General features: G+C 44.2%; 1 protein-coding gene across 3 annotated transcripts; it reads left to right on the top strand.

Annotated features, from left to right (window-relative positions):
* Window positions 1-788: 788 nt before the first annotated feature.
* On the top strand, window positions 789-13,406 carry LOC105084143 (butyrophilin subfamily 2 member A2). 3 transcript variants are annotated; one of them, XM_010974177.3, is made up of 8 exons: window positions 789-1,023; window positions 1,517-1,637; window positions 2,939-3,286; window positions 7,625-7,906; window positions 9,261-9,482; window positions 10,184-10,204; window positions 10,306-10,332; window positions 11,810-13,406. In XM_010974177.3, the coding sequence occupies exons 2-8, from the start codon at window positions 1,553-1,555 to the stop codon at window positions 12,430-12,432; spliced, it is 1,608 nt and encodes a 535-aa protein (XP_010972479.1). In that variant the 5' UTR covers window positions 789-1,023; window positions 1,517-1,552; the 3' UTR covers window positions 12,433-13,406. The 3 variants fall into 3 exon arrangements, with proteins under 3 accessions (XP_010972479.1, XP_074204333.1, XP_045365589.1); XM_074348232.1 differs by lacking the exon at window positions 789-1,023 and adding an exon at window positions 1,042-1,055; XM_045509633.2 differs by lacking the exon at window positions 789-1,023 and adding an exon at window positions 1,077-1,372.
* Window positions 13,407-13,982: the final 576 nt, after the last annotated feature.

The raw sequence follows: 13,982 nt of genomic DNA on the forward strand, positions 1-13,982 counted from the left end.
GTGTGAATCTTCAGCCTACCACACATAGTCATGGCTTCACTCCCTCTGAAGGAGACCTCTCCATCCTCTATATAAAAGCCCCCATGATTGCAGATTCCTGTGAATCTCAGTGAGAGTGACTTTTTGGAAATTTTATCTGTAGCCCTTCATTCACTTACTAGACCCAGGTATATACGTCAGAGGGTTCTTTTGCCGAAAAGACAGTTCTCACTGTTAATGCTGTGTGGTGAAAATTCTACCTAATCCCATCTCTTAGTTGGATTTCCCCCAAAGCTGACTGAGTCAAGGACTTGGGGTCAGATTGTCTATTTGAGAAGTGATCCTAGGAAATCCAGGTTCAAAAATAAATTTAAAAAAAAGAAAGAAAGAAAAGAAAAGCCAACTAAGTAAAGAATGACATACAGTGGACATTAATCAGTTGGTTATCATGTGGACAACTGGGCTCCATGCCACCCAGGACTAAGAAACAGGTAAAATTGTGAGATATGCTTATGTTTACCCCATCACCTCCGCACACCCTCAACCCAAGCATTGTACACACCAGGCCTCTCCTGGTGATTAGTAGCAACACCACAATCTGTGAGGAATCTCAAGGCTTTTCAAAAGAAAATAAAAATTATCCCACTCCTGAAAAAAAAAAAAAGAAAAAGGAAATCTTTTTTAAAAAGTCTCTGCACAGCTGTGCGATTTTAATTTCTAAACCGTTTCTGTGTACTCTACCCAGTAACTGGTGAGAAAGTAGCTCAGGGATGCCATTGGCTGGCTGACCCATACATAGCTGGCTCTAAATCATTCATTGGAAATCTTGCGACTTTGTGATCAGCGAGTGGGCCGGGTCCCAGGTCCAGCAGCCCCCACGCCGCGACTAACCCGGGGGCGAAGAAAAGTTTTTTCTCCGCTTTGGGACGGTCTGGTGTGGTTGTGACTGTGCCCATGGGCGGGTTTAGAGGAAGAGGAACGACCGGAAAATCATCATCTGAGCGTCAGAGAAGAGAAGAAAACGCAGGAAGTTAGTTCTACAAGGTAAGAAAGGGAGGGGACCTGCTACCGCTGGGGTGAGATGGGGGTTGGGGGTGTGGGCGCGGTAGGCAGGAGGAACAGAACCTGATGAGGCGAAAGGAGGGGTCCGCCCGAGGGGATACTTCCGGGGCTGGGGCGGGCGGATGGCTCTCCACCACTGGCTTGACCCGGGGTCAAGCCTGATCCGCGGGTAGGAGGAAGGCAAAGCAGGGAGGACATGGAAGAATATCAAATGACATCTGAAGAAACTCAACTCTGGCCGGAGAAGTGAGCTGAGGAAGGCGGAAAACTGCCTTCCCGATCGTTGTATTGTTGGCTTACTCCATGGAATGTTTAGTGAATCAATCTACCGGTAGATACCTGCACTGGGAGAGGCAGGGGGCTGCCCAAGACAGAAGCTGGGGTGCTGATGATAACAACAAGAGTTACAGGAAACTGTGACCTAGATCAGAACTGTGGTGCCAATCTCCCTGGCTGATTCTCCACGTCTCCCTAGGCCTTTGGTCCCTGCCTCTCCCGGGTGACTCATCTTATGGAGCCAGCTGCCTCTCTGCATTTCTCCCTGCCAAGCTCCCTTCTCTTCTTCCACCTGCTCAGCTTGCTGGCACCAGTCTCAGGTAGGAGTGCATGCCACTAGCACTTAGCAGTTTCTCAGAAAGGAAAATCCAACACTTCAGTCTGCAAAGAGGAAGCATGAAGAACGGCTGCGGTTGTGTTCACTCACCCTTCCATTCTGCACACGTTCATGGAATTTATCCCTATCCTGGCACACTCCAGTAGGAATCCAACCAGAGCCACAAAGGCGAGCCATCTATAGAACTTAACAATTCTTAGTAGCTACTTTTAAAAGAGTAAAGAGGAGGTTGGGGATATAGCTTAGTGGTGGAACATCCCCTTAACAAGCACGAGGTACTTTTAAAAAAGAAACAGGTGAGATAAATTTTAACAGTATATATATATATTTTTTTAATTTCATCTTTTATTGAAGTGTAGTTGATTTACAATGTTAGTTTCAGGTGTACAGCAAAGCAATTCAGTTATACATATGCATACATTTTTTTCGGATTCTTTTCCGTTGTACGTTATTACAAAAAATTGAATAGAGTTCCCTGTGCTATATAGTAGGTCCTTGTTGTTTCTCTTTTATGTATAGTCAGTATAGTCATATGTATCTTTTAATCCCAAACTCCTAATTTATTCCTCTTCCACCCTTTCACCTTTGATAACCATAGTTTGTTTTCTATGTCTGTGAGTCTATTTTTGGTTTGTAAGATTTGTATCACTTTATTTTAGATTCCACATACAAGTGATATCGTATGATATTTGTTTTTCTCTGTCTGACTTACTTCACTTAATATGATAATCTCTAGCACCATCCATGTTGCTGCAAATGGCATTATTTCATTCTTTTTTATAACAGTATATCGTGTTTAATTCTAAATAACCAAAGTAGTATTATTTAAATGTTTAATTAATATAAAATATTAATGATAAAATATTTCACATGTTTTTATTCTGAATTTTCCAAATTGTATATATTTACATTTACAGCATACTTCAGCTGGGGACTAGCTAGTGGCTATCTTATTGGACAGCTCAAGTTTAGGCTATACTCCAGGCACGGTGCTAGACTGGGGGATAGAAGAAAACCTCTGTAAGCACAGAGTCAGTAGAGGGTGATCAGGGTATGCTTCTCAATTTTTTGTTCATGAAGCATTAGCACTCTCGATAGATACCCCTATTAGGTATCTGTTGTTACCCACCAGCCACACACACTGGCCCTCAGAATCCTCAGCCCAAGAAGCCCCTGTGGACTTAGAAAGAACATGTCTTCCACTCCCAAATATCCACTTCCTTTCCTGCCTTAGATAGTTTGATGGCTGGTACACTCGCCTGATTCTACTGTTTTGTTGAACAGCCCAGTTTACTGTCCTGGGGCCAGCTGATCCAATCCTGGCCATGGTGGGAGAGAACACCAAGTTACAGTGCCACCTGTCACCTGAGAAAAACGCTGAGGACATGGAGGTGCGGTGGTTCCGGTCTCAGTTTTCCCCTGCAGTGTTTGTGTACAAGGGCCGGCGAGAGAGAACGGAGGAGCAGATGGAGGAGTACCGGGGAAGAACAACCTTTGTGAGCAAAGATATCAGCAAGGGGAGCGTGGTGCTGATCATACACAACGTCACCGCCAACGAAAACGGCATCTACCGCTGTTATTTCCAAGAAGGCAGATCCTATGACGAGGCCATCATACATCTGATGGTGGCAGGTGTGTCATTTCATGTATTTTCTCACAGTTCTGGAGGCTGGAAGTCCAAGATCAAGCTGTCGGCAGGGCTGATTTCTCCCGAGACCTCTCTCTTTGGTTTGCAGCTGGCCACCTTCTCACTGTGTCCCCACCCGGTCTTCCCTCTGTGTATTCACGTGGCCTTTCCTCTGTGGGCGCACATCCCTGGTGTCTCTCTCTGTATGTCCTAATCTCCTCTTCTGATAAGGACACCAGTCAGATTGCACTAGGGCCCATTCTAACAGCCTCATTTTAACTTAATTACCTCTTTAAAGCCCTCTTTCCAAATACAGTCACATTCTAAGGTACTAGACGTTAGAGCTTCAACATACGAATTTTGCTGGGATAGAGTTCAGTCAGCAAAATGCACCTTCTTAAAATCCCCAGCGGAAACTAGAAGGAGTAGAAGGGCTGAGAAATATTTATCTCCATCCTTATTAGATACTACAGATTTGTTTTCCTAAGTGTTTGTACCAATAAACACTCTCCCCAGTTATACATGATACTCTGTACATTTTCATTAAGTCTAAAGAGAAGTTCCTCACATGTGATTTCAGTCCATTTCTTCTTTCAAGTAAATCATTTTCCATGACTGTGAAGATCAAACACCATCCTTGACCTTTTTCACCGTGCTTCCCTACTTTTCTCCTCAGCACATATCACCTTCTTACATAATATGCATTTTATTTATTTGTCTTGATTATTATGTCTCTTCCACTAGAACATAAACCTCATAAAGAATTATTTTCTATTTTGTTTCTGCTGTATCTACATCACTAGACCAGAACCTGGAGCATAATACATGCTCAACAAATATTATTGAATGACTAAGTGAATCTGCTCCATCAAGCTGTAAGTGGGCCTCACATCATGCCTGAGCTATCTCTATTCTAAACCTGAGAGCTGTTTGTTTTTAACCTTTCCCCATGAGCTTCTTAACAGTCCATGCTTTTAAACATCTTTGATGTACGCATTAGTCAGGGGAAGTGAGGTCATGCTCTGGTAACAAGCAACCCTCAAATCTCAGTAGGTTAAAACAACAAAGGTCTATTTCTAACTGAAGCAACAAATCCTTCATGAATCAGGTGGGGCTCTACTTCATACAAAACCCCCTGGAGCTTTGTGGTTCACCTTAGCAGAGGGAAAGAGAGCCCAGCAAATCACCCACTGGCTCATAAAGCTTCTATCTGGGAGGTGCTACACGTTATTTATACTTAACAATTCATTGACCAAAACAAGTCACATGGTTATTCTTAACTGTACAGGAGAGGGAAATACAAGCCTAACCATGTGCCCAGTTGAACTGAAAATTTTTATAGATAGCACTAAAAAAATACCCTTTCAGGTTTTTGTTACTAGACATTCTTTTTTTTTTTTAATAAAGGTTCTGGGACTTGAACTCAAGACCTCATGCGTGCTAAGCATGTGCTCTACCACTGAAATATACCCACCCACCTCCCACTAGACATTCTTTTAAAGTATTATAGTCCAAAACACAATCAGAACCAATCAGGACCTGAGAACACCAGCAATTATTTACAACTACGTGTCTCCAACATCTAGCAAGTTGCTTAGCACCTAGTAGGTATTTAATAAGTAGTTGTAAAGAGAAGAAGTTAAAAAAAATGAATTGCTGATATCAAAATCAGAATGGGAAAATTTCTCCTTGGGCTCCCTCTCATCACAGACATTCATAAATTCATTCCATAAATACTTAACAAGCTTCTCCAATGTTGAAGTTACTGTTCTAGAAACTGAGGAAAAATCAGTGAGCAAATTACATAAAGATCCCTGCCCTCATGGAACTCACATTCTGGAGGGTGCAGAGAACAATAAATGAAATAATTAAACTGTATTTTATATCAGATGGTGATGAGTACAGTAGAAAAAGCAGGGAAGAGACTAAAAGTGAAGAGGAACATGGAGGTAAGGGAATTATACATAGAATGGTCAGGCGAAGCTTCACTGAAAAGATGGCAATTGAACAAAAGCAGAATGAAGTGAGAGGGTGAGCACCTCTGGGGCTCATTGAGAGGATCCAAAGTGAAGTCCTGTCTAGCACAGCACTGAGACGGGGTCCTGATAGGGGACATAGAGTTTATCATTCATGCTGTACACTTTTGAGAGTGAGGGGAGGCACTGACAGTAATTACACAGAAACAACTGGAATAAACTAGGACTGCCCAGGAAACTACAACATGTGCCCATCTCATTCTTTTCATTTGTTCATTTGTTTGTTTTTTGTTTGTTTGTATTAATACCTTTATTATGGTATGATTTCTGTACAGTAAACTACACATATTTCAGATGACACTTTGATGAGTTTTGATAGATATATGCACCTATGAAACCACTGGCACAATCAAGATAGCTAACATTTCCATCCCTCTTGATAAATATTAATTTTGCCTTCTTTCCCTTTCCCCCAATATTAGTTGTAGTGAGAGTGACTGACATGGAAATTATATACTAAGCCTGGTGGCCGCATAAAGAAAATGAGTAAGAATTTGGCCAGGGGGAATTTGGCAAGGCTTCAAAATAGAAGTGGCATTTAAACTGAGGTTTCTGGGAGTTTACTGGCTTTAAAGTATGACCTCACTTCCAGTGTCAATGTAATACACTTTATCTTTTTTTTATTAATGGAGGTACTGGGGATTGAACCCAGGACCTCGTGCTTGCTAAGCATGTGCCCTACCACTGAGATATTTACCCTCCCATACTATACTTTAAAAGACATGTTTGAAGACTGGAAAAGCCTTTAAGACCACAAAAATCAATGGCACTTCAGTCCATCAGACCAGTGGAAGTGAGTTTTGAGGACAGCACAACCTTCCCAGTGCATCTCAAATATAACTGGTAGGAGACCCCATCTTTACGCAGAAGGAAAACTTTGATTAATACAAAATATCATGGAAGTAGGGTTTCTCCACCCTGTGTCCTGACTCTGTTCACAGCCACACTGCAGAGCTGACCAGCATGGGCTTGTGTGTGGCATGTATTTCCCATTCTTCCCCTGTAACCGTGACCCTGGCCTGGCCTGCCACACTCTGAATTGAGTTGTTGTACAATTGTGTGTTTAGTGTGTTTTGATATGGTTAATTGGCTGGCTGGTTTTGTCCTTCAATCTATTGTTTCATGCTTGCCTTTATCAAACCCCCTCAACACGTTTTGTAGAATTTCTTTCCAACTTGCTGAGTTCTTTCATCTTATCCTAGTTCAAAGTTTCAGTGTGGGCCTTTCACTATGCAACTAGTTTTTTTTTTTAATCCTGGAAAGATCAAATTGAGCAGGAAGCAGTAAGACTTAAGTAACTGCTTTAATTTTATCTTTGATAGAATTTATTGGCTAAGCTTAACAAAGGGATTACTTAAAAGAAGTTTGGATGGTCACTGGATACCTGGCTAAGGGGGCAGAAGTCTCCTAGGACCAGGCATTTGTAGCTCTCAGAAATCAAGTATTCTCTTTTAGTGAGGATTCTTTGAAGGATAAAATAAATTAGGAAGAGTCTGGATTCTTGGGTCTTTTGATGATGTTCTGCTGACATTAAGGAGGTGATAGTGTTACTTTAAGGATCACAGGAGCATCGAGACCTAATAGGTGGATATTGTTAAGAGACTAGAAGAAAATTACCTAATTGACTGAGCCCCTGGAAGGTAAACATCTCTGAATTGGGGTGGAGGTTGGCTTTGCACACTAGCTCTGTCCATTCTCCTAAAAACCAGCAGCTCCTTATGAGTATTAGATTGCTGTGGCAATGTGAAGCCCCAAACCAGGGGAGGAGGGAAAGTGTCTCGAGGTCAAAAAATTTAAGATCCTGCCAACTTGGCAGATTTCTGTCCTTACTGTATTAACCTAGAACTTCAGGAAGCCAAGGTTACTGAGAAGTCCTCCCAGGGCTTCTAAACCTGCTTATTTCTGGACATACCAGGAATGGGAAAATTAACATCTCTAGGTGAATGAATCAATCAACAAACATTTATTAGGAGGCAGATAGATGCTCCTGTGATGGGGTCTGTAGGTGGAACACAAAGAAAAGTGCAATTTAATCCTTTCTCCCCTTAGAAATCTTACAGTTTGGGGACATAATGGTCTCCTGGTGTTCTCCAAAGTCAACGTTTTCTTCCTTTCTTTCCTCCTTACTGTTTTCTTCCTTCCTTTCTCCCTTCACAGAAGGGAGTGCATGGAAAATGTATCATCTGGACACCGGCCTCCTGCTATCTCCCCTCTTGCACTGGCTCTCATCACTAAGAGCTGATCTTCTAAGACACTTGACCTAAGACACCATTACCTTTTTAGCTGAGCCCTGGTCTCTCTCCCCAGGCCTGGGCTCTAAGCCCCTTATTGAAATGAAGGGCCATGAGGATGGAGGCATCCGGCTGGAGTGCACATCTGTAGGGTGGTACCCAGAGCCCCGTGCAGTGTGGAGGGAACCTTCTGGTGAGATCATGCCGGCCCTGGAGGAGGCTTACACTGTGAACGCAGATGGACTCTTCAGGGTCACCATGGCTGTGATTATCAGAGACCACTCTGTGAGAAATGTGTACTGCTCCATCAACAACACCCTGCTCAACCAGGAGAAGGAAACTGTGATTTTCATCCCAGGTTAGTTCCCTGCTCCCTGGAAGCCCAGTTCGTGATGGCAGGATCCTCAGCAGACAGATTGGAGCCTAGCATGGGGAGGGGGAGGTAGGGGCGTGGGACAGAAGTGTCCAGGGTCCTGGAGAGCTGGAGGCTGCAGCTGAGCTGAGGCCCCTGCCCCTGTCACAAGGGAAAAATCAAATCGTCTCAAAACACCTGAGTAGGAGGCCTCTTCTGTGAGGGTAAATCTGATCATTTTTATTCTGTTATAGTCCTCATCCTGCAGCAATTTTCAAATATTTAGAACAATAATAAAATGATGGAGAATGATAGGGGTGGGTGGCTACTTGCACCTGGTGGTGTCCCTTCCTGCTCATGAGATTGCCCAAGGGATACAGTGAGAGAGATTCTCTGTTCATAGACATTCATAAAGTCATTAAACAAATACTTAACAAGCAACTCATATGTTCAAAGCACTGTTCTAGAAACCGAAGATAAATCAGTAAACAAAATAACATGAAGGTCCCTTCCCTCATGGGGCTCCCATTCCAGAATGGCCAAAGGCAATCAATGAAATGATCATTAGTTAAAACAAGGAGTGAGATAATTCATTAAACTGTGGATTATGTCAGACGGAGATAAGTACTGTAGAAAAAATTAACGGAGGCAGGGAGGCGGGAGGGTTAGGTGCCTAGGTTAGTCATAATTGTAAATAGGATGGTCAGGGAAGGCTTCACAGAAAGATGGCAGTTGGGGAAGTGAGGAGTGAGCCTGGCAGATGTTTGAGGACTGAGCAAGCGAGGTAACGAGAACAGCATATGCAAAAGGCTGAGGCAGGAGCTATCTGGCAGTCTCAAGGACTCCCAAGAAGCAGGTGTGGCTGGAGTGGCTTGAGTACAGGGAGGGTTGTAGGAGATGAATTCAGAGAGGCAATGGGTCCAGACTGAAGCCATGTAGGCCGTAAATGGACTTTGGCTTTTCCTCTGAGTGAGAAAGGAAACATTGTAGGGTTTTGAGCCAAGAAATAACATGATCCCATTCATTTAGGCTGCTGTATTGAGGACAGACTGCAGAGGGGCTGGGCAGAAACAGGGAGCAGGGCACTGCGATATGCCAGGCAAGGAGGGATGGCGGCTCATACCACATGGCGGCTGTGCTGATTCAACGCAGCTTCAGGGCGACTCCAGGTGTTTCTGCTTTTTTGTTTGCTGGGCCCCCAACCCCTGCAGTCATTGTCGGGTGAGCCAGTGCAGAGCCAAAGTCTCTGTATCTAGCTGGGATTTCTGAGAGAGAAGCTGCCAGACCAGGGACCTGAGAGGCTCTCATCCTGGGGCTCCCTTTTCTCACTAAATGGGAATTTTTTTTAACTCCCTTTCAGAATCCTTTATTCCCAGCACATCTCCCTGGATGGTGGGCCTGGTTGTCATCCTGCCTTTTCTGCTTCTCCTCATCACTGGGAGCATCTGTCTCATCAGGAAACTCAAGCGGGAAAAAAAGTTTCTGTCTGTGCAAAAAGGGGTTGAAAATGAAGAGAAAGAAACTGCACTTAAGGAACTAGGGAAACAATGTGTGGAAAAAGAGAAAGAACGTCAAATAAAAGGTAAAAGAGTAGGAGGACAGTTCACCCACCAGCATGCAAAGGACACAGCTCGGGCAGCTAGAAGCCTGGGAAAGAGAGAGAGGACATGAATAAAGGCAGCAGCAAGGGCTTATGGAACTAGAAATAAATCCCAGTCCTAGTGTCACTGTCCTAGTAATAATCCCACAGACCCCGCTTTCTTCCATTCTGCAAATATTGCATCCGTTCACCTGCTACCTATAGCAGTAGATTTTTTTATGGCTATAATGCAATGTTTTATTATTTTAATTTAATTCAGTTTTTTATTGAAGTACAGTCAGTTACAAAGTGTCAATTCCTGGTGTACAGCACAATGTCCCAATCATGCATATACATACATATATTCGTTTTCATATTCTTTTTCATTAAAGATTATTACAAGATATTGAACATAGTTCCCTGTGCTATACAGAAGAAATTTTAGGTTTGCTTTCGTTCAACAATCTACCACTTTTTTTTAAATCTATTTTTATATATAGTGGCTAACATTTATAAAGTACTGATAATATCCAGTCCCCTGATCAGATATTATTTCTGGTATCTTGACAGTTTCCTAGGCAGCAGGGGAGGGGGCTGGTGGGGTTCCCAGAAAAGGCCAGCATTCATCGTTTAAGACAAACTCAAATTGTCTTAGTTCTTCTATTGAGGACATTCATTTGTTTCTGTTTCTGTTTCTTTTTCAGAGCAACTTCAAGAAGAATTGCGTAAGTTTAGCATTTCCTGAACTACTCCATGCATGATTTGTATTCTGCTGGGTTAGCTGTTATCTCACGATAATCTCACCTCTCTGCCTATCCCGTTGCAGGATGGAGAAGAACCCTCTTACATGCGGGTGAGCACCTCTGACCTTCCCCCGGACCCCAAGCTTTCTCCCCACTAGCCCCTCAGCAGGACACATTAGAGGAGATGAACAAGGGGGCCCAAGGCTTTCTAGGGGGAGCAGGGGCCTGGGATCGGTTCATAAGCAGTATCCCACCAAATGCTGTATCCTACCCCTGCTGTCAGGGAGTCCCAGCAGCTTTTAATCAACTCTATCACTAATTTCCCACTGTCCTTTCTATTTTAGAATAATTTCATCTGTGATTACCAAAGGTCTACCACACAGAGTGAACCTCCCAAAAGGTTACATTTTGGTAGTTGTTGCTCATTGGAGCCTGGATTAATTTGAAAGAAGACAATACCAGCTTAGCTATTTATAACCTGGGAGATGGTATAGACTCACAGTGGGAGAGCCATGTGTGGCAAAGGCAGTAAACTTCCCAGGCCTGTCTCAGGGGTGTACAAATAGGTACCAGAAATGCCTTCCTGCTCCAAGAGAACACTGACACTCCGTGTAGAGCCTGTCAGGGGAGGGGATCTGGACAAGTGGGAAGAGCACAGTGTCTGATTGCCCAGTCCTAACGAGCACTGTGCATCTTATGATTTGACACCTTTAATGGAAAAGCATCAAAGAATCCAGGCTTTGCTAGATTCCACGGCACTTAGACCTCTCCTCTTCCCTCTTTTGAATTGCAAACTTATCACAATCAGACATGTCAACTTGGAGAAAGAAGCAAATCATTTTAACACAATGATTTTGTCAGATGTAGACTGACTAAGTGATGGTAACCGCAGATGGGAGAGGTCTGCAGAATGACAGGGGTCTGAAGCGTAGCTGTAGACCTCAGACCCACGTTAGGAAAGCAAAACTGGGTGGTTATGGTTCCCCCTACCTTTTACCATACACACCTCTCAGGTAGCAGGTTACTTTGGGGGACATTATCCTTCTGTCTAACCCTATGAAAGGGGGCCCTTGTTAGTCATTTGAATCAGTTGTCACCTGGTTAAACTAGTAGAACACAGAGGATCAGTAAAGGGCCCCTTATTGCCTTTATCTTTGTAGGGAGGAATTGGCCTTGCATGGCTTAATTGGGAGAGGGGGACAGGATAGGGCCTCTTTGCTGGTTTAATCCAAATGGGGAAGTTTCTAACTAGAGTCCCAGGGATCATGTATCTTGAATAGAGAAGGGGACAGATCTGAGCATGTTGAGAGAAAGTGGGAGCCATTAATATCAGCTCATTTGCTAAACTTTCTATATTTCTTAGAGCCCCAGTTACGCTCTACTTGGGCAATGTTCCTTCCACTCAAGACATGGAAGTGCAGCCTCAGTCATTCTGTCTATGAGCTGCCTGGGATCTGAGATCAAGGGCCTTCATAGAAAAGATTGTTACCTAGGGGAGCTCCCACCAGCTTTGGGGGATCTCTCTGGGGACCAGAAATCTCACCATCTCTTGAGATCATAGACCTAAACCTGCGACTTCCTCTGCAGCTGATGTGGTCCTGGATCCAGACACTGCTCATCCCGAACTCTTCCTGTCAGAGGACCGGAGAAGTGTGAGACGGGGCCCCTCCAGGCAGAGCATACCTGACAACCCGGAGAGATTTGATTGTCAGCCTTGTGTCCTGGGCCTAGAGAGCTTCTCCTCAGGGAGGCATTACTGGGAGGTGGAGGTTGAAAACGTGATGGTGTGGGCTGTGGGGGTTTGTAGAGACAGTGTTGAAAGGAAAGGGGAGGCCTTGCTGGTTCCTCAGAATGGCTTCTGGACCCTGGAGATGTTTGGGACCCAGTACCGGGCCCTGTCCTCCCGTGAGAAGATTCTCCCCCTGAAAGAGCGCCTTCACCGGGTGGGCATCTTCCTGGACTACGAATCTGGAGATGTGTCCTTCTATAACATGAGGGACAGATCGCACATCTACACATGTCCCCGTTCACCCTTCTCTGGGGCCCTGAGGCCCTTCTTCAGGCTGGGGTCTGATGACAGCCCCCTCTTTATCTGTCCAGCGTTTATAGGGGCCCAGGGGGTCACAGTGCCCGAGGGCGGCTTGGTCCTTCACAGGGCAGAGACCCACCACAGCCTCCAGGACCAGTTCCCTGGTCTCAGAGCCAAGTAGAGAAGCCCAAGCCACCGCTACTACCACAGCACAGCACCACCCCCGGGGAGGAAAACCACCCTCCTTCCTCTGGTCACAGAAGAGAATTTCCTCCAGAGGTCCCCTGACACCCTTCAAGCCCCAGCCCCATCTCTCCCTCATTAGGCTGTTGCTTTTGTTCAGTTGCATGTAACCATGGGGCAGGGGCCAGTCTCGGACACTAGTGATGCCACATAGCTTCCAACCAAGAAGAAAGTGTGAGAAAATGACAGGCAGAAAACCGGCTGCTTTAACATCGGAGCGAAGCTTTCAGCCTGATACTGGAGTTGACATCAGAGACTAGGATTTGGGGCAAGGGCAAGAGGATGCACTAGGATGTAAGAAGGGAGGGGGAGACCACAAATGGAGGTCAGAGATAGAGGAAGTGAGACCAGAGAGGTGGGCCAAGGCTATGGATGTATTTAAGCCCCACCATTACAGCAAAGGGGTCCCAGGAGGTGATGATCCACTTCCAAGCCACCATCAAGATTTCCAGATCCCACAGTAAAGCTCCCCAGGCCTAGACTGGGACGGGAGGAATGAAGGACAAGGGCACATCTGGTGCCACACCTGGTCTGGCTCAGGTGTCCCTACAATAAACAAGGAGTCAGTACTTAGTTATTGAGCATGGGCTAAGGTGTAAGGTCCCAGCTGAGCAGGTCACCATCGGACCAAGTGGATCTCAAGGTTCAGGTCAATGGGAAGAGCAGTGCTTTCCAGCTTTTTGGCCTCAGGATGCCTTTAGACATTTAAAAATGATTGAGGACCCTAAAGAGCTTTTGCTCATTTGGGTTATATCTATCAATAGTTGTAACATTAGAAATTGAAGCTGAGAAAATTTTTTAATGTATTTATTTATATTAATATGGTAAAAAGCCAATTATAAGTTAATATAGAAACATGTTTTATGAAAATAAAAACTGCTGTTTCCGATGCAAAATAAATTTTATTGAGAAGTGTGGTATTCTTTAATGTTTTTGCGAATCTAATGCCTGGCTTCTAGAAGGTGGCTAGATCCCCACATCTGCCCCTGAATCAGTGTTGGGGTATCACAGGTCATGTAGGCTCTAGATAACTTCACTGTAAGAGAAGGAGAGCAAAAATGGCAAATAATGTCTTAGTGTTATTATTCTGGAATAGTCTGAGCTTTGCAGACTCCTTGAAAGTGTAATAGGGACCTCCATCCTGAGAAAGCTGCAAAACATGTTTTGAGAACCAGGATAGAGGATCCCGGAATTGAGTCAGGTATCTAAAATGATAGCTTAAATGGTAGTATTTTTGACTTTACAGAATACAGCCACCCAACTGTAAAACTTGGCTGCAAAATAACAAAGGTATTTAAGAAGCGCAAAGTTGTATTCCTGCAGTTACCAATGGACATGTTCTGGAAAAAATTAGGAACATTGAAATAGGTGATTTGTTGAGATGGAAGACTGGGTTATTAATGTGTATGTGCATGTGCTGTTTTTATTTTTGGAACAACTTTAACTAAAATCCCCAGACTGCATGTCAGAAGCAAGTGCAACCAATAA

This window comes from Camelus bactrianus, chromosome 20 (assembly GCF_048773025.1).
Source record: "Camelus bactrianus isolate YW-2024 breed Bactrian camel chromosome 20, ASM4877302v1, whole genome shotgun sequence".
Classification (NCBI taxonomy): domain Eukaryota; kingdom Metazoa; phylum Chordata; class Mammalia; order Artiodactyla; family Camelidae; genus Camelus; species Camelus bactrianus.